Source organism: Mustelus asterias, chromosome 4 (assembly GCF_964213995.1).
Source record: "Mustelus asterias chromosome 4, sMusAst1.hap1.1, whole genome shotgun sequence".
Lineage (NCBI taxonomy): Eukaryota > Metazoa > Chordata > Chondrichthyes > Carcharhiniformes > Triakidae > Mustelus > Mustelus asterias.
In genome coordinates, this window is record NC_135804.1 from 139,628,202 (window position 1) to 139,652,954 (window position 24,753).

The following is a 24,753-nucleotide window of genomic DNA, read 5'->3' on the forward strand; positions in this document are numbered from 1 at the left end:
GCAGTCAAGGACATTCAGCCTCCGATCTTCGGGTAAGTGTTCTCCAAGGCTGCTTCATGTACCATACCTGCCTGGGGATTGGCCCTTAGCCTTTGTCAAGTACATGAGTGTAAGGTAGTGATTCTCCGTGCAGGGAGGTTCCTGTCCTGCACTCAGCATCACCACCTTCCCAGAGAGAACCCAGTACAGAGAAAGTTGGAGGCATTTCTCTGCTCTGCTGTGCGAGCATCATTTCATAATCAGAATATTACCATAGACAGACTCATTCTCTAATTTTTAGAAGATATGAAAGACCATTCCTATCACTGTCAATATCATTTTGCAGCCACCCTTTTCTTTGATTTATTGAGCCCAGTTCGGTGATTCAGAAAGGTAATATCATATTCCTTCTCATTTTATTACTATTGAGTGGTAGCTGGAAAATAAATGTAGCTTCATGTTTATTGGTGTCAGAATCTTAATTGAGCTGTGGAGCGGAAATAGGCAAGATATTGAATAATAAGCTAAATGACAGTATCCAGCCTTTTGAGCTTGAATAGATGACAGAAATGTTTTTTTATTCATTCATGGGATATGGGCGTCACTGGCTGGCCAGCATTAACTGGTCTATCCCTAGTTGCCCTTGGAGGGTTGAGTGTCAACCACATTGCTGTGGCTCTGAAGTCATATGGATTAATTGTCTAGCGATAATACCGCTATGCTGTCGCCTCAAGTACTAAGCCTAAGTGGTCAGTGATGAAAACACGGCAATGATGTTGTAAATACTACCATGGAATTTGATGCTTTAAGTATGGTAGCCATGATTTAAGTCCAACAGGTCCAATCTGGGTGTTGTGAGATTTCTTACTGTGAAGCATGGTAGTCAGCCATAATGCATTTTTGGCACAGGGCAAGTTTATTATGATATGAAGCAAAAAAACTTGTCATACTATTTGTGCTCCAAGATGGTATTAAATTAAAAATAAAAGAAACACATTCATGGCAGGGGGAAAAAATACATGTAACTAATAAAACATAAGATCACAAAAGGTTTCAGTAACAAACACATTATGAAGTTCATAATATCTTGGTAGAATGCACATCTAAAATGTACAGAGTGTCAACAGGAGCTGACGGATTACAAAGAAAGCAATTTCATATTAACAGCTATTCCATCAGCTCAATGCTCACTGTGGTAACATATTTGAATCAAAATGGGATTGATGGTGAATGAAGGTCTATGAAACCAGGAATAAATCACCTGTACAACACAAGACTGCACTGCCTATGTCATGTCAAAAACACAACCTGTATTTTAACATTGTAATACATAGTATTACTGTTTGAACAATGTAGTCTGCATATTTTATACCAAATAAAAATAAACAAATTTGCTAATATAAAAACAATGATTTTGCCTATACTGCATTTTATTGACAAATGATCCAACAAAGTATAATTACTCCTTCCTGACGTACAATATTTATTAGGAAAACATAATTTACAGAATATTTTGAACAAATACATTAACTTATGTATTGCCACTTTAAAACTCAGTGTTGCAGGCAGTACACTAGGTACATCCAGTGACTTATACCCGCTAGTATATGGAAAGTTACAGTGTCCACACCTACACATCTGCCCAACAGTCTTTAGTCCGATGCCACAATGTGTAGATGGGCGCTCGCTATGTACAACAGCCTGGAGGTCGGATAAATCATACCCAGCGACCAGGCTTTAAGAATGCTGCCCCAGAAAGTCATCAAGAGTCAAGTCATTTATCCAGTCATCATTACTGCTACTGCTCTTCATAATGGACTCTATGAAATCAGACTCATTTCGCGCTCCACCCAAACTATTGCTGTTATTGTGTTGAAGAAATTCAAAGGAAGAAACCTCGCTGGTGGGGTTCATGCGGTTGAAGGATCCAGATGACTGTCCGGTGGAAGTGTAGCTGGTTGGAGCCAAACCTGGCAGAGGGTGAGTTTGGCTCAAATTGGCGATCCCTTGTGGTACAGCTTTCATGCCAGCCATAGCTGCTGTGGGTAGCCTTGGTTGGTTATGCCTGGGTGATGGACCACTCATGGAGACCATGCTTTGTCCAGTCTGACCCGGGTTCAGTTGCTGCAGTGGCCTCATTTGTCCTCCCGGTGCTATCTGATTTGGTGGCGCTATGGTTTGATGAGGAAATGGCTGCACAGACAAATTTGGCCTCATGGTCTGTTTGGAGAACAAGGGGTTATTTGAGAACTGTTGCATGCTGCCATCCATTTTGGTCTGATTTTGCAATGCTGGAATCCTTTGCTGTGGCCACATTTGAGAAGCCATGCCTGAAGTGGCTAATGCATTTGAGATTCCTTGGACAGGAATGTTGGCTCCCGCCTGGTTTATGGATTGTCTAATATGTTGGGGAGGTACAGCAGGATTGGGTACCGAGCCACTAAACCCTGATATTGCTGTCCTTTGGCGGATTATAGCCTGGCTTGGCACTGCCTGGCTGGTTGATCTCATTCCCAAAGCACTTTGACTTGGTCGGAGAGGCATATTGATGCCAGATGATGGTATGTAGATGTTTTGTTGACTGCTGGGATTAGCCGGGTACATTCCCATAGTCCGGTCACCCTGACTGGCTGTTACCGCAGGAATCCCAGGTCCAAGGTTATTCTGAGACGTCACTTGCAGAAGCCCAGTGTTCAGCCGCATACCACAGTGGGCAGAAGGTTGCGTTGGCAAAGGCTGCCCAGAGTTTGTAGGCAACGATTGTGCCACAGCTGTAAAGAAAATGAGAAGGGATTAATGCACAATACTCCACAAGTGTTGACATGAAGATAAAGTAAACGATAGCGCTGAGACAATATGATACCTTTTGAAAAAGTTACTTCTTCCTTGCTGAATGAAACACATTAAAGAAAAATTTGTATAGTTCGTATTTATATAGTGCCTTTCATAACCTAAGGATGCCCCAAAACACTTTACAGCCAATGAAGTACTTTTGAAGTATAGCCTGCATTATATTTTAGGTAAGAAGTTTAATAACACCAGGTTAAAGTCCAACAGGTTTATTTGGTAGCAAAAGCCACACCGTGGCTTTTGGTGGTGTGGTGTGGCTTTTGCTACCAAATAAACCTGTTGGACTTTAACCTGGTGTTGTTAAACTTCTTACTGTGTTTACCCCAGTCCAACGCCGGCATCTCCACATTATATTTTAGGAACACATTAGTCAATTTGCATTCAGCAAACTCCTACAAGCAGCAGAATGAGAATGACCAGAGCTAGTGTAATGTTTCTCCAGGGAAACACTCAGTCCAGGTTGATAAAAGCCGATGTTGACATTTATCAGCTTATCATTCGCACACAAAGCTATATATAGTTATCAAACTAAATAAGATTTACCAAACCTATTTTCATGAGGACAGCATCTCCAATAAGCTCTGCCTGCATCACTAAGATAAAAGCAAATTGCTGCCGTTACGAAGAGTCATCCAGACTCGAAACGTTGGCTCTATTCTCTCTCTACAGATGCTGTCAGACCTACTGAGATTTCCCAGCATTTTCTGGTTTTTTTTCTTGCCCTACATTACTACTGATCATAATCTTGAGTATACAGACTACTTTAGGCTTCAAGTACAGAATCATAGAACCCCCTACTGTGCAGAAGGAGGCCATTCGGCCCATCGAGTCTGCACTGACTCTCCAACGGAGCGCCTTACCCAGGCCCTATCCCCGTAACCCCACATATTTACCCCACTTATCTGCCTAACCTACACGTCTAGGAGCACTAATGGGGCAATTTAGCATGGCCAATCCACCTCACCTGCACATCTTTGGACTGTGGGAGGAAACTGGAGCACCTGGAGGAAACCCACACAGACACAGGGAGAACATGCAGACTCCACACAGTCAGTCACCCTGGCGCTGTGAGGCAGCAGTGCTAACCACTGTGCCACTGTGCTGCCCCATGTGTCTTTTGCATTATTATTTGTTGAAGGAATGTGGGTGTCACTGTCAAGGCCGGCATTTATTGACCTTGTCTAATTGCTCTCAAGAAGGTTTGGTGAGCTGCCTTCTTGAAGTACTGTAGTGTGAGTGGTGCAGGGACATGCACAGTGATGTTAGATAGAGAGGTTGGTACAGTATGGATCACATGGTGGGTATATCTCTGGACTAGTAATCCAGAGGATCAATGACCTGGGACAATGACCTGGACCGCTGGTGCAACTTAAAGTCAATTAATTAATAAATCTGGGATTCAAAAGCTGCCACCAGTATTGGTGGTGATGAAACTATTGGTTTGTTGCAATGTGATTCACTAACACCCTTTAAGGAAGGAACTCGAGCATCCTGACTACAGAGTGGCCTATATGTGACTCCAGACCCATTGCAATGCATTTGACTCCTAACTGCCCTCTGAAATAGCCCGGCAGGTAATTCGGTTGTATTCAAAGCCATGGCTGACCATCAGCATGGTGGCACAGTGGTTAGCACTGCTGCCTCGGAACGCAGGACCCAGGTTCAATTCTGACCTCGGGTCACTGTTGTGACCCGTTCTCCCCGTGTCTGCGTGGGTTTCCTCCGGGTGCTCCGGTTTCCTCCCACAATCCAAAGATGTGTGGATTAGGTTTATTGGCCTTGCTAAATTGCCCCTTAGTGTCAGGGGGATTTGCAGGGTAAATATGTGGGGTTATGGGGATAGGTCCTGGGTGGGATTGTCAGTGCAGACCCGATGGCTGAATGGCCTCCTTCTGTACCGTATGATTCTATGAAATGTAATTCCTTGTTAGGAGTAACTGGGGAGTGGGTAATAATTACAAACCTGGCCAGCAACACGGTGGCACAGTGGTTAACACTGCTGCCTCACAGCACCAGGGACCCGGGTGAATGAACTTCCAGGAATTTAAACCCATCTCAATGAAGGAGTGACAATATATTTCTAAGTCAGGATGGTGCATGCCTTGGGGTGGGGAAGTTGCTGATGACAGTATTTCCATGCATCTGCTGCCCTTAGTCTTCTGCACGGTGGAAGCTGTGGGTTGAAAGGTGCGATCAAAGATGCCTTGGTGAGTTGCTGCAGTCCGGGTGGTACACACTGCAGATATTGTACACCTGAGGTTCGGGAAGTAGATATTCGTCACAAGGCTCACTGAGAAGATTCAGATATAGTGGGTGATCTCTTGAGTGAGATACAAGAGGGTTAGACACCCCTATGGAACCATCCTCCAACATGAGTCCCTGCCATTGGGCAGCCAAGACGGGGGGAAAAGAATCCTAGCATTTATGTGTCCTCAATTACTTTCAAAGCATTTATAATAATAATTATTTGCTGTCCATGTGAAGCTATTGATTAATAAACTTCGTTATCTACCAATGCAAAAAATATGAGACTGAATTTTTTTGGAGGCAGCAGGTGCTGGAGTCACTGGGGCTGGAAAGGGGGTGGAAGGTGGAGGTAGAGGGTCTGTTTCAGTGGTCAGCTGGACTTGAGGCCACATGTTGCAGTCACAGCAGCTCAGCAGCACCACAGCTATCAGTGACCACTGCTGGTACTGCATCCAGAGGAGGAGGAGGCTGCGAGTGTGTGCCCTCACGATCAGGAAAATGGGGTCTGGGGAAGCAGGGGCTTGCCAGGTAGGGCCTTGAAGGGGGTGTCAGAGTCTGCCGGTGATCAAAGTTTCTCAGTGGACGTCCCTTTCCCCCCCCGGTCGCTGGTAAAATATCAACGGGGGCTTAAAAAAGACCCTTAATTGCCACTTAAGTGATTCATAGAATCTAGAAGGAGTAGTAGGCCATTTGGACCTTCAAGCCTGCTCTGCCATTCATTATGATCATGGCTGATCATCAAATTCAATATCCTGATCCTGCCTTCCTCCCATATCCCTTGATACCGTTAGCCTTTAGAGCTATATCTAATTTCTTGTTGAAATCAGACAATGTTTTGGCCTCAACTACTTTCTGTGGTAGTGAATTCCACACATTCAGCACCCTCTGGGTGAAGAAATTTCTCCTCACCTCAGTTCTAAAAGGTTTACCCCTTATCCTCAAACTCGGACCCCTAGTTCTGGACTCCCCCACCATCGGGAACATTCTTTCTGAATCTACCCGGTCTAACCCTGTCAGAATTTTGTAAAGTTTCAATGAGATCCCCTCTCACTCTTCTAAACTCCAGTGAGTATAATCCTAACTGACTTAGTCTCTCTTCATATGATAGACCTGCCACCCCAGGAATCAGCCTGGTAAACCTTCACTGTGCTCCCTCTATAGCAATGATTCAACTGGGCTCTCAGAGAGAGGACTCCAAGAACTCGTGCAGAAGAGCAGATGAGTTCTCCCCAGTGTTACCATCAATGTTTATTGCTCAACTTACATCATTACTGATGAAAAAACACTGCTGATCCGGTCATTATCAAACTGCTGTTTGTGGGATGTCGCTCTGTGGAAATTTCCTACATCGAAACATGACTATATTTCAAAAGTATTTCACTGGCTGCAGAGTGTGTTGGGATCTCCTGGAGTGTGCTATAATGTGGATCCTTCTTCACACAGATCAAGTACCAGCATTTTAACAACTCTTCAATGTTAGAAGGTGCTGAAAGCATCTAAGTGTTCCCCGAACAGGCATCAGACAAAGCTTCTCTGACCATAATGAACAAAATCAAACCTCAGAAAAACACCGACCACACCCTGCTGCATTTCCACAACCCACAAGGTCTCTGAACCGACCTTTTCCAATAAACACCAGTTAGCGCTCAGCTTGTGTCACTCTCTGCTTTGGGCGTCTGATCACTCAAAGCTAAATCATTGTAATTCAGTTCAAGGGGATAATGAGTTTGTTTGGCCTCCTCTCGGTCAGTGGATGACACGGTGGCACAGTGGTTAACACTGCTGCCTCACAGCGCCAGGGACCCGGGTTCAATTCCAGCCTTGGGTCACTTTGCACGTTCTCCCTGTGTCTGCGTGGGTTTCCTCTGGGTACTCCGGTTTCCTCCCACACTCCAAAGATGTGCACTTAGGTTGATTGGCCATTGCTAAATTGACCCTAGCAAAAGGGGGATTAGCAGGGTAAATATGAGAGGTTACCGGAATAGGGCCTGGGTGGGATTGTGGTCGGTACAGACTCAATGGGCCGAATGGCCTCCTTCTGCACTGTAAGGATTCTGTGATTCCATGATTCTACGCTACAGGGTCGGGATCACTCTCAGAAATCTACCTACATCAATTAAGCGGCATCCCAACCAAGATAACACCAGTTCTACTCTGCGGTTCCCCAGCCCCATCTTGCCAACCCTCTCCATCTATGCTGGTGTTTATGCTCAACTTTCCAGCGTGTAGACTTTCTAGAGCCTGGACATGTGGCACAAGCGGCATTGCCAGGGTGTCCTGGCAGGGGATGGGCACAGTTTACAGGAGATGTGACGGGAATGTCAGGGAAGCGACTGGTAAGTCTGACCAGGTGTGGGGGTGCCCCCCCTCCCATTTATTCTGGATGGTCTCACTTCAGATCTATATTCTGCAGACAGGTACTTGCTGGTCCATACTGAACTGCTCTGCTTCCCACTGAACTAACCAACTCCCTCCAGCACGCCAGGGACAAACTCCAGGTAAATCACTTCCTGGCACCCCCATTAAAAAACAGCCTTAAATCATCTTTCTTAAGAAGACTGCACAGCCCAATGCCAATCTTACCTTGGAACTGACTTAACTGCTGAACTCCAAATGTGTTCCTCTGTTCCTTGTAGTCGGGTGACACTCTGATCATGTGGCCATTTATTTGATCATGCTGTCTTTGTTTCTCCTGAAAAACAAATAGCAGGGGGCACATGGCCCTTTAAGTAAATCTTAAAGCTACAGTGACGAAGGAGACAAGGAAAAACTCAGGTCAAATAGTTAGAATTTACCGCGCCACCTTAACAGTTGGGACATTTTAGCTCCTTAAAAATGGGAGGCAGGCCTTTGAAATGTTGATTTGCAGGCCCTTTCCTGAATATTTTATTCCAATCGCAGGAATATGTACGGAGAAGACAAGGGCAGCAACATAAGTAACACTCGGTACAAAATGTCTCTCTGCTTACATACTATTGTATACCACTTCTTGCTTTGTTACATTATTACAAGAAATGTCACCAAATTCATCAACACACTGTCAGCTTGTAGCATTGTGGCCATTGTGTCAGAAAGTTGTGTGCTCAAGTCTCCACTCCAGTATTTGAGTGCATATTCTAGGCTGACATTACAGCGCAGTACTGAGTGAGTCCTGCATTATTGAAGGATACATCTTTTCTATGGGCATCACGGTGGCACAGTGGTTAGCATTGCTGCCTCACAGCGCCAAGATTCATAGAATCCTACAGTGCAGAAAGAGGCCATTCGGCACATTGAGCCTGCACCGACCACAATCCCACCCAGGACTTATCCCCATAACCCCATGCATTTACCCTAGCTAGTCCCCCTGACACTAAGGGGCAATTTAGCATGGCCAATCCACCTAACCCGCACATCTTTGGACTGTGGGAGGAACTGGAGCACCTGGAGGAAACCCACGCAGACACGAGGAGAATGTGCAAACTCCACACAGACGGTGACCCAAGCTGGGAAACGAACCCGGGGCGCTGTGAGGCAACAGTGCTGACCACTGTGCCACCGTGCTGCCCCGGATTTGATTCCCGGCTTGAGTCATTGTTTGTGTGGAGTCTGCTCAATCTCCCCGTGTCTGCGTGGGTTTCCTCCGGGTGCTCTGGCTTCCCCCCACATTCCGTAAAACGTGCTGGTTAGGTCCGCTGGCCATGCTAAATTTTCCATCAGCGTAGCCGAACAGGCGCCAGAGTGTGGCGACTAGGGGATTTTCACAGTAACTTCATTGCAGTGTTAATGTAAGCCTCCTTGTGACACTAATAAAATAAACTTTGTAAATATATAATCTGTTGAATCTGCTATGGTAATCTTTGCAGGACAGCAGTGGTAGATTTCCCTGTCAAAGAAAACCTGCTGAACAACAGGCAGGAGCAGAAGATATATAAAAAAATATATATATTTAAGTGGTTTTCCTTTCCTGTGGTACAGGAAGAGCATGAATATCCCAAGAGTCTCCAAGCAAAACTGAGACTGCTCCTCCTCCTCCCTGCCTGGCCTTCCTCCTCCTTCAGCCCTGACCAGGATTCCTACCCTGGAGCACATACCCTGGCCTGAGGAACATACCCCTCTAGTACCTGGCAGCCACCTCCAACAGCCAGGCATCCGCTTTCCAATTACTTCCTTGGTCAGGAAGTCAGCAGACGGCACCCAGTCTCATTCAGGTGCCTAAAATCAAAGCAAAATACCATAGACATTGGAAATCTGAAATAAAAACAGAAAATGCTGGAAAAACTCAGCAGGTCTGGCAGCACCTGTGGAGAAGAGTCATACAGACTCGAAAGGGGGAGGCGATGGCCTAGTGGTATTATCGCTAGATTATTAATCCAGAAACTCAGCTAATGTGCTGGAGACCCGGGTTCGAATCCCGCCAAGGCAGATGGTGGAATTATAATTCAATAAAAAATATCTGAAACTAAGAATCTACTGATGACCGTGAAACCATTGTCGATTGTCGGAAAAACCCATCAATGTCCCTTTAGGGAAGGGAATATCACAGCTATACTGCGGGAGGACATCTTGGAGGGCTCATACAGCGAGGCAATATGGGTAGAGCTCAGGAATAGGAAGGGTGTAGTCACAATGTTGGGGGTTTATTATAGGCCGCCCAACTACCCCCAGGAAATGCAGACATGTAGGCAGATTTTGGCAAGGTGTAAAAATAACGGTGGGAGATTTTAACTTCCCCTATACTGACTGGGATTCACTTAGTGCTATGGGCGTGGATGGGACAGAGTTTGTAAGGAGCGTCCAGGAGGGCTTCTTGAAACAGTATGTAGATAGTCCAACTACGGAAGGGGCCATATTGGACCTGGTATTGGGGAATGAGACCGGCCAGGTGGTCAATGTTTCAGTAGGGGAGCAGTTTGAGAACAGTGACCACAATTCAGTTACCTTTAATGTACTGATGGATAAAGATAAGTGTAGTCCTCAGGTTAAGGTGCTAAATTGGGGGAAGGCTAATTAAAACAATATTAGGCAGGAACTGAAGAATGTAGATTGGGAGCAGATGTTTGGGGGCAAATCAACATCTGGCATGTGGGAGGCTTTCAAGTGTAAGTTGATAGGGATTCAGGACTGGCACATTCCTGTAAGGACGAAGGATAAGTATGGCAAGTTTTGGGAACCTTGGATAACGAGAGATATTGTGAGCCTAGCATTTGTCAAAGCGAGAAGGCTGGGAACATATGAAGCAAGTGTGGAATACAAGGAAAGTAGAAAGAAACTTAAGCAAGGAGTAAAGAGGGCTAAAAGGGGTCACGAAAGATCATTGTTCCGCAGGATTAAGGAAAGTCCCAAGGCTTTATATACATATATATATATAAAGAGCAAGAGGGTAGCCAGGGAGAGGGTTGGCCCACTCACAGACAGGAGAGGGAATCTATCCATGGAGCCAGAGGAAATAGGCGAGGTATTAAATAATTACTTAGCGTCAGTATTCACCAAAGAGAAGGACTTGGTGGATGATGAGTCTGGGAAAAGGTTGTAGATAGTTTGAGTCATGTTGAGATCAAAAAAGAAGAAATATTTGGGTTCTTGAGAAATATTTAGTTAGACAAGTCCCCAGGGTCTGATGGGATATACCCCAGAATACTGAGAAAGGCAAGGGAGGAAATTGCTTGGGCCTTGAGAGAAATCTTTGTATCCTCACTGGCTACAGGGGAGGTCCCAGAGGATTGGAGAAGTGTAGCAAGAGCCTTACATCAGTGGTAGGGAAATTATTGGAGAGGATTCTTCGAGACAGGATTTACTCCCACTTGGAAATAAGTGGATGTATTAGCGAGGGGCAACATGGTTTTGTGAAGGGGAGGTTGTTGTCTCACTAACTTGATCGAGTTTTTCGAGGAACTGACAAAGATGATTGATGAGGGTAAGGCAGTGGATGTTGTCTACATGGACTTCAGCAAGGCCTTTGACAAGGTCCCCCATGGCAGACTGGTGCAGAAGGTGAAGTCGCATGGGATCAGAGGTGAGCTGGCAAGGTGGATACAAAACTGGCTCAGTCATAGAAGACAGAGGGTAGCAGTGGAAAGGTGTATTTCTGAATGGAGGGCTGTGACAAATGGCGTTCCTCAGGGATCAGTGCTGGGACATTTGCTGTTTGTAACATATATATATAAATGATTTGGAGGAAAATGTAACTAGTTTGATTAGTAAGATTACAGACAACACAAAGGTTGGTGGATTTGCAGATAGCGATGAGGACCATCAGAGGATACAGCAGGATGTAGATCGATTGGAGACTTGGGCGGAGAGATGGCAGATGGAGTTTAATCCAGACAAATGTGACGTAATGCATTTTGGAAGGTCTAATACAGATAGGAAATATACAGTAAATGGCAGAACACTTAAAAGTATTGATAGGCAAAGGGATCTGTGTGTACAGGTACACAGGTCACTAAAAGTGGCAACGCAGGTGGAGAAGGTAGTCAAGAAGGCATACGGCATGCTTGCCTTCATCAGCCGGGGCACTGAGTTTAAAAATTGGCAAGTCATGTTGCAGCTTTATAGAACATTAGTTAGGCCCCACTTGGAATATAGTGTTCAATTCTGGTTGCCACACTACCAGAAGGATGTGGAGGCTTTGGAGAGGATACAGAAAAGATTACCAGGATGTTGCCTGATATGGAGGGCATAAGCTATGAGGAGAGGTTGGAGAAACTTGGTTTGTTCTCACTGGAACGATGAAGGTTGAGGGGCAACCTGATAGAAGTCTACAAGATTATGAGAGGCATGGACAGAGTGGATAGTCAGAAGCTTTTTCCCAGGGTGGGAGAGTCAATTACTTGGGGGTATAGGTTTAAGGTGCGAGGGGCAAAGTTTAAAGAAGATGTATGAGGCAAGCTTTTTTTACACAGCGGGTGTGGGTGCCTGGAACCCGCTGCCGGGGAAGGTAGTGCAAACAGATACGATAGTGACTTTTAAGGGGCGTCCTGACAAATATATGAATAGGATGGGAATAGAGGGATATGGTCCCCAGAAGGGTAGGGGGTTTTAGTTCAGTTGGGCAGCATGGTCGGTGCAGGCTTAGAGGGCCGAAGGACCTGTTTCTGTGCTGTAATTTTCTTTGTTCTTTGAAATCTGTCGTCCTTACCCGGTCTGGCCTACATGTGAGTCCAGAGCCACAGCAATATGGTTGATTCTCAACTGCCCTCCAAGGACAACTAGGGATGGGCAATAAATGCTGGCCAGCCAGCGACACCCATGTCCCACAAATGAATACAAAACAATGTTAACTCTGTTTCTCTCTCCACAGTTGCTGCCAGACCTGCTGAGTTTTTCCAACACTTTCTGTTTTACAAATTTCCAGCGTCTGCAGTAATTTGCTTTTATTTTAGGCACCCTGACAAGACTGGGATGTTAATGATTGAAGCCGTATATTCAGTTGGATGAAATAAAAGGCTGTCAGTGATTGGCTTATGTTCTTTACCGGTGGCAAGGCAGAATTCCCTCGTTCCACTCCCGGAAGTGACCCTTTCAGGGAGCTTTTGCCACTTCACCCGAATTCTGTCTGGAAAAGCTTGGAGCTCTTCATTCTTAAAATCATGAATTAACCAATACACCAACCTCCTGCTCAAAGCCGAACACAAGTGAAGGGCGAGGGTTTCAGATCTGTGGGTTCGTCCTGGTGTAAGGTTCTGAATCATACCAAGAACCCAATTTGATCTGCTGCGCCTCACAGAATTGTCCTTCATTCCCTTCGGCAAAGACATCTGCGCAAATCTTTCCGATACGGGGAGACTTCGCAGTTCCTTTTTTGCTCAGGAACATCTTGTCAAAAACCAACCATTACTTGCTCCCTTCCTACTGCCACAAACAATGACCAACCTATCCAGATTACCACTCCAACCAAAGGGCCTACCTTTACTAATATTTCGCAAGACCTTGCCTGGGACGAAAAAGGGGCTCGGGATTTGAAGTCTCCCTTGAATCTCCGGTTGGCCCGCCCTCTCCGTGACCCCAAGTACGCACGTGCACAAACTTGGGAAAAGGAGAACAAACTCATTTTGTCACGAGCCCCTTGATGCAAGAGTTCATTTACCCCAATTGGAATGACAGAGCCTTCTGCCTTCGATGGAAACCAATATCTGAAATGCTGAGATTGGCGTCTTTTAGGTTTTAGCCGCTCCTGGCTAAAGGTCGGCACCCTGAAGCCTTGGGCAGAATTTTCCAGACCCGTCGAAGTCAATGGACTTTTGAATGGCTTGCCTCATTTTCCGGCCCCACCCCTGCTGTGACAGGGCTGGAAAATTCTGCTTGGTAACACGGACTTCCCCTCCGCAGTTGCTGACCGAACCTGCCGAGCCTTTTCCAGTAACTTGTTCCCGGTTTCCAGTCAGAAAGCTCCCTCCTGTATGTTGCACTTGGGCGTAATGTCGATACTGTTCAGTTAGCGTGCTGACTTTGCATTCCAATACAGTTAGTGAGGGGTAGAATGCGCTGCTTAGCTTAAGTGATGGGGAGTTTGTTCAGAAGGTGCTTCAGTAACAGAGGGACCTACCTGATCGGCCATCAGCTGCTGTTGGAGAAAATTGTGTTGCTGTTTCTTCAAAAGTTGCTGCTTGAGGAAGGCTTGCGACGTGGCTTTGATATAATTGTTACCAGGATTATGATCCTATATTGAAGAAAGGAGAAAATTGCAATTAAGAAAGAACAGAATTTTAGATCAATCATTAGTTACTGGCGTCTTTTAACAATCCAGCCCGAAGACCATAAGACATAGGAGCAGAATTAGGCCACTCGGCCCATTGGGTCTCCTCCACCATTCAGTCATGGCTGATATTTTTCTCATCCCCATTCTCCTGCCTTTTCCCCATAACCCCTGATCCCCTTATTAATCAAGATCCTATCTATCTCTGTCTTAAAGACACTCAATGACCCGGCCTCCACAGCCTTCAGCAGCAGAGTTCTACAGGTTCACCACTCTCTGGCTGAAGAAATTCCTCTGCATCTCTGTTTTAAAGGATCGTCCCTTTCGCCTGAGGTTGTGCCCTCTGGTTCTAGTTTTTCCTACGAGTGGAAACATCCTCTTAACATCCACTCTATCCAGGCCTCGCAATATCCAGGCCTCGCAATATCCTGTAAGTTTCAATGAGATCCCTCCTCATCCTTCTAAACTCCAACAAGTACAAACCCAGAGTCCTTAATCATTCCTCGTACGACAAGCTCTTCATTCCAGGGATCATTCTTGTGAACCTCCTCTGGACCCTTTCCAAGGGCAGCACATCCTTCCTTAGAAAGGGGCCCAAAACTGCTCACAATACTCCAAATGGGGTCTGACCAGAGCCTTATACAGTCTCAGAAGTACATCCTGCTGCTGAGCCCCGGCCACAACACCACATGTCCAATATAATCACCAAATAAGGTGCTGAGCAGTGGGTGCAGGGAGGGGTGGGATTCTCCGGTCTTCCCATGGTGTTCCTCACGGCGGGAGGCAGCTCGCTGTTCACTGCCAGCAGAATCTTCTGGTCCCGCCGCTGCCAATGGGAATTCCCGTTGGATCCACCCCAAGGCCACCGAGAAACCCACAGCAGGAGTGTATCATCAACGGCACCACAGGATCCCGCCGGTGTGGACAGCCAGACAATTCCGGCCACTCTGGGCAGGATTTTACTACCTCGCTCGGGCGAGATGGTAAAATCCTGCCCGAGGCCAACAAAGAATTCCATTCTGCGAGCCTCGCCCGCCCCCAGAATCGGGGTAAAATTCCAGCCTATATGTCCGTCCGGCTGATGTATTTGCTCCAAAGAATTGATCAATGTTTTGCATGTGTAAGTGTAAATGTAAGGTGCAGTGACAGCAATACTTTCAACTATTCATTACAAATCCCAGGGTGAATTTTACCAGGCGGGGACCCTGACACCAATGTTGCCGAGCGGGTCCCCAGTCCGCCCTCGCCCGCTCGCAGCAGGACCTACTTGGCGATTTTACTACTCTGCCCATGGACTTGCTGAATTCAGAATATCTTGGCAACGTTGGTAAGAAACAAGACTTGAAAATTGCTGTGCTGAGTGTCAGAGGGGGAATCCACTTCCTACCTCCTCAACGGACAAGTGTTTCGGGCCTTGGGTGCTGCTTTCCCTGCCCCCCATGTTCTCTTCCTTGGCCCTCAGAGCCTTCCAGCGCCTCCTCTGGGGCTGCTGCTGGGAAGCCATGTCCGCTAGCAGCCTCCCCGGGTGGCACCGGCTCACCCCGCTGACACGACGACCACGAGGGCTGTGGGGAATCATTAATCGATCTCCCCGTGGGCTTCGTGGAGCACGAGTTCCCTTGTTGAGTGAGTTGAGGCTCGCCCAATGGGAAGCAGCCAGTGTTGTAAATTTGACCTCTCCACATTGTATATGAAACTCCACCTCATTGACCTGGTCAGTTGCAATGTTCTAAAGATAGCTTGTGGTTGTACGATTGCTAAATTGCCACAAGGGTTAACAATACAGAGGGTGTGAGTAAGCCCGTGAAATCGGGAGCTGCTCCTTCGCAGTCGCTGGGTCCAAATCCTGGAATTCCCTTCCTAATGGCAACCCACAGCACGTGGACTGCAGCGGTTCAAGAAGACAGCTCATCACCACCTTCTCAAGGGCAACTAGGGGTGGGCAATAAATGCTGGCCTAGCCAGCGACGCCTATGTCCCACGAATGAATAAAAAAATAATTGTCCACGGCTGATTTCAACGTCATCCCTACCGTTCTTGTGAAGTTACAATTCATTGGTTGTAAATACAAATCGTTCATCCAATACCATTTAGGGATGGGAAAGGGTTTTGGGATCTCAGGCCTTCCAGCGCCAATCCAAAAACAACAGGAAATGAAACTTGCTGGGGAACTCAGCCTTTGGGAGGAATCAGCAGGAAATGTTTCAAGCTCGGTACAAAGTGTAAAGGAACAACTCCGATAAGATAAAAGAAGACTTTCAATCTACTGAGTGCTGCAGAAATAACGCTGCTTCGAAGGGGCTGTCCATCAAAGGCCGAGGGAAGAAAGATCTTCATCTCAGGGGCCAGACTGAGCCTTTGCCTTATCTTGATATTGTGATTTTAAAGAACAAGGGTGTTAACTCTTTGTTTCAGATTTCAAAGCAAGTAATAGAATCATAGAATCCCTAAAGTACAGGAGGCCATTCAGCCCATCAAGTCTGTACCGACCGTAATCCCACCCAGGCCCTATTCCCGTAACCCTAATTTACCCTGCTAATCCCCCTGACACGAAGGGGCAATTTTTGGCATGGCCAATAAACTTAACCCACAAATCTTTGGAGTGTGGGACGAAACTGGAGCACCCGGAGGAAACCCACGCAGACACGGGGAGAATGTGCAGACTCCACACAGACAATGACCCAAGGCTGGAAATGAACCCGGGTCCCTGGCGCTGTGAGGCAGCAGTGCTAACCACTGTGCCACCGTGCCGTGCCGCCCCGTGCCATCATGCCACCCAAAAATAATATAAAGCGACAAAGTTTCCTAAGACCTGTGCCCCCCCCACCCCACCCCATCCCCCCACCCCACCCATCCCCATCCCCCCACCCCACCCATCCCCATCCCCCCCCCACCCCCCCACCCCACCCCCCCCACCCCCATCCCCCCCCACCCCCCCCCCACCCCTTCCCCCCCACCCCTTCCCCCCCAACCCCACCCCCCCCGCCCCCCCATCCCCATCCCCGCCCCCCACCCACCCCCCACCACCCCCCCCACCCATCCCCATCCCCCCACCCCCCCACCCCACCCATCCCCACCCCCCCCCACCATCCCCCACCCCACCCCCCCCCACCCCCCCATCCCCATCCCCCCCCACCCCCCCCACCCCACCCCCCCCCACCCCCCCACCCCATCCCCCCCCCACCCACCCCCCACCCCATCCCCCCCCCCCCCCACCCACCCCCCACCCCATCCCCCCCCCCCCCACCCCCCCCCCCACCCCCCCCCCCCCATGATGGTATTCCTATATTACAGAGGCAAAAATATACAGTGGGCATTTCTACTCATGTATATTTAATGTAGATTTAGTGTAATTTGTCAGATGGGCTGAAGGGCCTCTTCCGCACTGTATGACTCGATGACTCTAGACCTTAGTCATGGCAAATTTCACTATCCATCAATCTACACTGGGGTTAAAATCACAACCTGTGAGCCTACATTAAGGCCAAGGTCACGACCCGTGAACCTGCATTCGGGCAAAAGTCATAACCCATATCCCTACATTATAGAATCCCTATAGTGCAGAAGGAGCCCATTCTGCCCATCGAGTCTGCACTGACAACAATCCCACTCAGGCCCTATCCCCATAACCCCATGTATTTACCCTGCTAATACCCTTGACACCAGGGCAATTTATCATAGCCAATCAACCTAACCTGCACATCTTTGGACTGTGGGAGGAAACCGCAGCACCCGGAGGAAACCCACGCAGACACGGGGAGAACGTGTAAAACTCCACACAGACAGTGACCCAAGCCGGGAATCGAACCCAGGTCCCTGGCGCTGTGAGGCAGTAGTGCTAACCACCGTGCCACCTGTATATTCGATTGTAGGTCATCTTTTACTTCAACTGAAATTTAACAGGAGAGTGTTTTTATTGATGTCCTATCAGCGCAATCAATTTTCCCCATTAGTTCAAACAAGGAAATAAAACTATCCTGGGGCATATTGCTCTACATTGTGAGTGAAAACTGGAGCAGATGGTTTAAGTTTCTATATTCCAGGATCAGTGAACAGGAAATGGAAATCTATAAATCTTCCAACAATCACCGTCCTAAGAACTAGGACAGAATTCTGAATCACCCCCCAACCCAGTGATTGATTGTCAAGCAGCCTGGGTTTAAATTTCAAACAATGCTCGGCAGTTAACTGTCAGTCACCATCAACTAGTGTGTTCTCCATGGCAACACCGCTTCCATCCAATCAGCACTCTCTTCTCATACAGTAAAAAAGTTTGCTGATTTTCCCTGACATTGTATTCTTGTAAATGTCCTGATAAGTGCAGGGTGAAAAGCTTTGACAAAAAAGGTCTCTTGTTTTCAGCAATGCTCAAGTTCTGGACTGCCAAATGAATATAAGGAATGAGTCCCTGGTGCTTCGTAAAGTGGAACACACACATACACACACTTATCAAGCGTATCGTTCAAGCTTCCCCAATAGATCTGCCAGTATTTGCCTAACAGTGAGCAGCTGAATTATTTGGATGATTGCTGCATTTGATGGGAAGCTAGGGAAGGGCACGAGGGAGAACGGAATAGATTAATGTGCTGACAGTGTTAGACAAAGTTAAGATGGGAGGAGGCTTGTATGGTGCATGAGCAACAGCATAGACCAGATGAGCCGAATGGCCTGTTTCTCTGCTGTAAATTCTAGATGACCAGGAAGTTTCCAAGTTCCACACCAAATCCCTAGTCTGGGAGGAAATGGTGAACCCAGTCAGTCCATCAATAGAGGTGATGTAATTGGCTTGGGGAAGGATAGAGGGAATAAAACGTCAGGCACCGCACCCGGATCTTATTGCCATGCACAGCGACTTTTACTGGAACAGCATGCATCTGGATGTCAGGGGTGAGGAATTGACGGTGATGGCCGTTATAGTCAAATAGCCAGAAAACACACATGGTCACTTGAATAAATCCAGGGAATGTGCTGTTAGGGGCGGCGCAGTAGCACAGTGGTTAGCACTGCTGCTTCACAGCTCCAGGGACCTGGGTTCGATTCCCGGCTTGGGTCACCGTCTGTGTGGAGTTTGCACATTCTCCTCGTGTCTGCGTGGGTTTCCTCCGGGTGCTCTGGTTTCCTCCCACAGTCCAAAGATGTGCGGGTTAGGTTGATTGGCCATGCTAAAATTGCCCCTTAGTGTCCTGGGATGCGTAGATTAGAGGGATTAGCGGGTAAAATATGTAGGGATATGGGGGTAGGGCCTGGGTGGGATTGTGGTCGGTGCAGACTCGATGGGCCGAATGGCTCCTTTCTGTACTGTAGGGTTTCTACGATTCTATGAGATCCCACTCCACTGAGTACAATCCCCATGCAATCAGTGAATCGACAGTAACTTCCTCTTTTCTGCTTAGGTTTGTTGTCAAAACCCTTGAAAAAGAAAATACATCTTTTCTGACTGAGATGTAACTAAGCTTTTGGTGATAACTTTGTAATTACCGCTAAACATCCTCATTGGCCCTGCAAAGCTAATGTTATATTTGTGGAATGTCAAAATTTCTTCATGAGAAAAAAATTCCACGTAAGTAAAATACAGGGTGCAATTGTGCCTACCGTTTACGCCAAGTTCCCGCTGCAGCGAGGTTGGAGAATTTGGTGACCAGACAAATCTCAGTTCACTGCGGAGAGATTGGAAAATCCCACCGACATGAACGGTGATAAGATTCCGGCCACTGTATTTTTAAAAATCTGTTTATTAGCATTTTAGCTTCTACCTCAATCCAATCAGAATAATTTCCTTTGGTATCTGCAAATTTAAATTAAAAGGGAAGGATGATTAGTGCCTTTAATTCCCGTTTTGCTATCTGTGAGAATCCTTCACCATGATTGGCTGCTTACCCTGCTGCTGTGCATCAAGGCGTTGCCTTGAGTTGGTGTCAGACTTAAACAACCGCAGGGACAAGAGGGAAAACACACCTCAGAAACACTAGATCTCTCTCAAGGTCAGTGGCGAGTACCACTGCTTTGACGCCGAGTGTGAAATTCGGTCCAAGATTCTTAAAGGAACAGACAGTTTTTAAAATAGAATCATACAGTGCAGAAGTATGATTACTTCGGCCCATCGAGGTCGTCCCGACACATGAGAAACACCTGACCTCCTACCTAATCCCATCTGCCAGCACTTGGCCCATTGCCCTGAATGCTATGATGCACCAACCCCCTCCCCCCCCTTCCCCCTAGGCAGCACATTCCTTCCTAGGGCGGCACGGTAGCACAGTGGTTAGCACTGCTGCTTCACAGCACCAGGGTCCCGGGTTCGATTCCCGGCTCGGGTCACTGTCTGTGTGGAGTTTGCACATTCTCCTCGTGTCTGCGTGGGTTTCCTCCGGGTGCTCCGGTTTCCTCCCACAGTCCAAAGATGTGCGGGTTAGGTTGATTGGCCAGGTTAAAAAATTGCCCCTTAGAGTCCTGGGATGCGTGGGTTGGAGGGATTGGCGGGTAGATGTGTGGGGGTAGGGCCTGGGTGGGATTGTGGTCGGTGCAGACTCGATGGGCCGAATGGCCTCCTTCTGCACTGTAGGGTTTCTATGGTTTCTAAGATTCCAGACCGTCACCACCCACTGGGTAAGCAAGTTTTTTCTCACATCCCTCCAAAACCTCCTGCCCCTCACCTTGAACCTATGTCCCCTCGCGACTGACCTTTCATCTAAGAGGAACAGCTGCTCCTTATCCACTCTGTCCATGTCTCTCATAATCTTGTACACCTCGATCAGGTCGCCCCTCAGTCTTCTCAGCTCCAACGAAAACAACCCAAGTCTGCCCAACCTCTCTTCATAACTTAAAATGCTCCATCCCAGGCAGCATCCTGGTGAATCTCCTCTGCACTCCCTCCAGTGCAAACACATCCTTCCTATAATGTGGTGACCAGAACTGCACGCAGTACTCCAACTGTGGCCTCACCAAAGTTCTATACAACTTCAACATGACTCACATGCTTTTGTAAACTATGCCTCAATTGATAAAGGCAAGTGTCCCATATGCCTTTTTACCACTCTACAAACATGCTCTTCCACCTGCTTGGGTCCAACGATGCCAAAACAGAGAGATTTTCAAGTCAATTGTCGTCTCCCTGCCTGTACGATTCTTAGGTTTGAAAACATGTCAAACTGCGTTGTCACTTTCACACCTAGGAGGCGGATATGTGGAGCTTGGCATATTTTACCACACTCGTGACCTACGTGAACACCGATAATGAAATGCCACATGAGAAAATAGAGCTTGCATTATTGATCAGATAGCTTTTTTTAAAAAAACATAGCTTTGGTTTCTGATCAATCATCCTCCGTTTGTTGGTACCATGCTGTGAGTGTGTCGTGGTTACGTTCCAATCGCAGAGGCAAACAGCAAATCAAAGCCTTTGGGAGATCCGCTGCGTTTTATGACATGGAGAAAGAAAGAAAAAAAAGCTGAATTCTTACTTTACCATTCGAGAGGTTGAAAATTGTGGATGAGGAATTGTGCGATCCAGAGAGAGAGACCACTCTTTCCCGTACTGAATATTTGGAAGTGCTTTTCAATTCGTTCTGCGCCCTTTCACCGGTGGGTACTTGGCATACACAGCCAGTGGAGGTGGTGGAAGCCGGTACGTTAGCAATGTTCAAGGGTGTATCTCGATTCACACATGAATGGGTGGCGAACAGAGGGATAGAAATGGCATATCGGCACAGGCTTGGTGGGCCGAAGGGCCTGTTTCTGTGCTGCATTGTTCCTTGTTCTTTGAAGCTAGCTCAGAATGTGACCATTAATAGCAGAGGCTGAGTGGAGGGGGTGGTATTTCACTTTATAATGAATCACACATTATCAATTTCCATAAATCAGACCACATAACTAATCATTTTGTGATTCATTCATTAATTCAAGGTATTGTCCACAGTGGGATCAAAAGAAGTAGAGTGGGGGGGAGGGGGAGGGGGGGGGGTAGAGGGGTGCAGTGAGGGGGAATGTGGATTAATGATCTCAATGTTAAAACTTTCTCTCCCCTCATAGCCCTGCAATTTTTTTTTTCAGCCTTCAAACATTGATGGAATTCTTTTTTTAAAAAGTCAGCAATCTGCTTCTGCCAACCTTTCAGGCTGGGGATATGATATGTCTGGGAATAACATTCACCTGAATGAATCAGGCAGTATTCTACAAGAATTGGGTTAGAAACACGTTCCCTAACGTTCCCTGTCAGGTTGGCTTGTTGCATTTAACGGTTCCCGCCTACTGTAGCAAAAGTGTGCATCTGGGTTTTTTTTATAAAAGAGGCGTATTTGGAATAATTTCAATACATACCACTGGGGCACATTAAATTTCTCATGGATTTAACATTTCAGGCAAAGTGGAATAACGATCCTTTGATGTCTGATTCCTGGGTTTGATTCACATCCAACTCTACAGTACTTAATCAAACTTAATGCCAAAAAAAATCCCTTTTGTTTCAGTGTTTAATTTCTCTGGGGGTGGGTGGGAGGGGGGGGGGAGGGCAGAAGAAATTGCAAGAGGCAACAGAAAAATCAGGACTATTTGTATTAATCCCTCCCACTCCTGCACAGTTACACAGATCGGCCGCCAGTGGGAGCTGCTGTCTCTTATTAAAAACAATGTCCTTCAGAAGTGCTCCATTCGAAACAGTTTTTGATCTGAGCGGCGTGTTTTAATGGGGGAACTGGAGAGTCAGATACATGGAATAGTTACTGAATGAGATAATCCTCTTTCCTTGGAAACATCCCAGTTAGTTTCCTCGCCATGCAAGACAAAACGAAAAACTATGTTTCAAAACTTCCAGCAAACCTTCCAGGAAAGATCTTAACGAGGGAAAAAAATAGCAGTCCACATTTAATCTAACCCTTAAACACACAATGCAAAGCTTAATAGTTCAGTCAAACTATAGTTGGGCCGTCTCAGCTGACGTATGATGATAAAGGGCTGTATTACATCTTTATTCACAAAGCCACAAAATTATGAGAGGGCACAGATAAGGTGGATAGTCGCAGGCTTTTTCCCCAGGGAGGAAGGGTTGACTACAAGAGGGCACGGGGGTCAAGGTTAGAGGGGGGGGGGTAAGTTTAGGGGAGACGTGCAGAGGTTGCTTTCCGCACAGAGGGCGGTGGGTGCTTGGCACACACTGCCAGTGGAGGTGGTGGAAGCAGGGTATGCTAGCAACATTCAGGTGCATCACATCACGATGAACGAGGGGCAAACGGAGGGATAGAAACCACGTATCGACGCAGGCTGGGGGTGGGCCGAAGGGCCTGTTCCTGTGCTGCCTTGTTATTTGTTCTTTGAAGATAGCTCAGAATGTGACCATTAATAGCAGAGGCTGAGTGGAGGGGGTGGCATTTCACTTTATAATTAATCATACATTAGCATGGTCAATTTCCATAAATCAGGCCACATAACTAATCATTTTGTGATTCATTCATTAATTCAAGGGACCGTCCACAGTGGGACCAAAACAAGTAGGGATGGGGGGGGGGGGGGTGGGGGAGGGATGAGGGGGAATGTGGATTAGTGATAGACTATGGAAAAATGTTATCCCTATCCCTCTCCAGTTCTCTGTATCTACGGCTGTCTGGGTATTATTTACCACATTTCCAAACACGGCACCGCCTCAGTGTTTCTTGACAGTGATGTAATGCGAATGGCTGCAGCACATGTTTCATTATATTGATCAATAATGGCAGCCCACAGCAGCCTGTGGTCATGGCTAGGCAACTGTTGGCCAGTTCCGAGACAAAGAGCAGATTAGAACAAAGGGGAAAGGAAAACGAAAAGTCAGCGCTGGGAGCAAAACGGGAAAGACAAGCCACTGAATAAGAGGGGAAAATATAGAGGGCCCCACAAAATAAATATCCTGCCCGAGCTCGTGCAAGGAATGATCTTTATTTTTTAAAAAGAAAGCCAATGTGTCCCTTTCAGTCAATTAGCTGTTAGTCTGAGATGACTTTGTGTTTCTCCACATAGCAAGGCAGGACTGTGTGTGCACAGAAGTCATGATGTGGAGATGCCGGCGTTGGACTGGGGTAATTCTTACTGTGCACAGAAGGACAGAGCTGATCAAATAAACTCCCCAGGGCGGCACGGTGGCACAGTGGGTTAGCACTGCTGCCTCACAGCGCCAGGGACCCGGGTTCGATTTTCGGCTTGGGTCACAGTCTGTGTGGAGTCTGCACTTTGTCCCCGTGTCTGCGTGGGTTTCCTCCGGGTGCTCCGGTTTCCTCCCACAGTCCGAAAGACGTGCTGGTTAGGGTGCATTGGCTAAATTCTCCCTCGGTGTACCCGAACAGGCGTCGGAGTGTGGCAATTTTCAAAGTAATTTCATTGCTGTGTTAATGTAAGCCGACTTGTGACACTAATAAATAAACTTGAAAAAAGCGAAGTGACTGTGACGCCACCAAAATCAAATCTGTGGCAGAATTTGCAAAACTTGCGGGAAAGTGGAAGTTATAGGGGAAAGGCAGGGGAGGCTACATTGTAGAAGTTCACCTGTTAACACTTGCCTGCCCCAGCGGTCAATGGAGAGGATGTGAATGGAGATTCCAGAGCAGATAATCTCAGGAACTAAGTCAGACAAAAAGGTCCCCTGTTATGATGACAATGTCCCTTTAAGGACCATGTGTAAATATAGCCTAGAACAACAACAATTTCTATTCACACATCACCTTTAAAATCGCAAGACTTCCCAAGATGCTTCACAGGAAGCTTCCCAAATGAAATCTGGCACTAAGCCATTCAGGCAGACAGGTCAAGAGAGGTCAATTTTAAAGAGCGTAAGAAGGATAGGAGAAGCAGACAGGTTTAGGGAGGGTACTCCACAGCTTGGGGCCTGGGTGGTTGCCGATACAATCACCAATGGTGGAGTGATTAAAATTGGGGATGCTCAAGAGGTTAAAATTCGACAAGTGCAGATGTCTTGGAACGTTGTGGGGCTGGAGAAGGTTAGAGGGAAATGGGGAGGGAGTGTGGGATTTCAAAACAAG

The 24,753-nt window shown here is 47.0% G+C and overlaps 1 protein-coding gene across 1 annotated transcript; it reads right to left on the reverse strand.

Annotated features, from left to right (window-relative positions):
* Nucleotides 1–873: 873 nt before the first annotated feature.
* Nucleotides 874–15,257, reverse strand: LOC144492431 (mastermind-like protein 2). The gene is made up of 4 exons (XM_078210438.1): nt 15,141–15,257; nt 13,604–13,717; nt 7,660–7,768; nt 874–2,750 (listed from the first exon to the last, which is right to left on the reverse strand). The coding sequence occupies exons 1-4, from the start codon at nt 15,255–15,257 to the stop codon at nt 1,717–1,719; spliced, it is 1,374 nt and encodes a 457-aa protein (XP_078066564.1). The 3' UTR covers nt 874–1,716.
* Nucleotides 15,258–24,753: the final 9,496 nt, after the last annotated feature.

Bases quoted from the DNA above. Each gene is read 5' to 3' on its own strand.
- LOC144492431 (XM_078210438.1), bottom strand. From the start codon at position 15,257: ATGGCTTCCCAGCAGCAGCCCCAGAGGAGGCGCTGGAAGGCTCTGAGG. The intron at 13,718-15,140 runs GTAGGAAGTGGA...TCTTCAATATAG, and splicing joins AACACTTGTCCGTTGAGGAG to GATCATAATCCTGGTAACAA. The intron at 7,769-13,603 runs GTAGGTCCCTCT...TTTGTTTTTCAG, and splicing joins AGCAGCTGATGGCCGATCAG to GAGAAACAAAGACAGCATGA.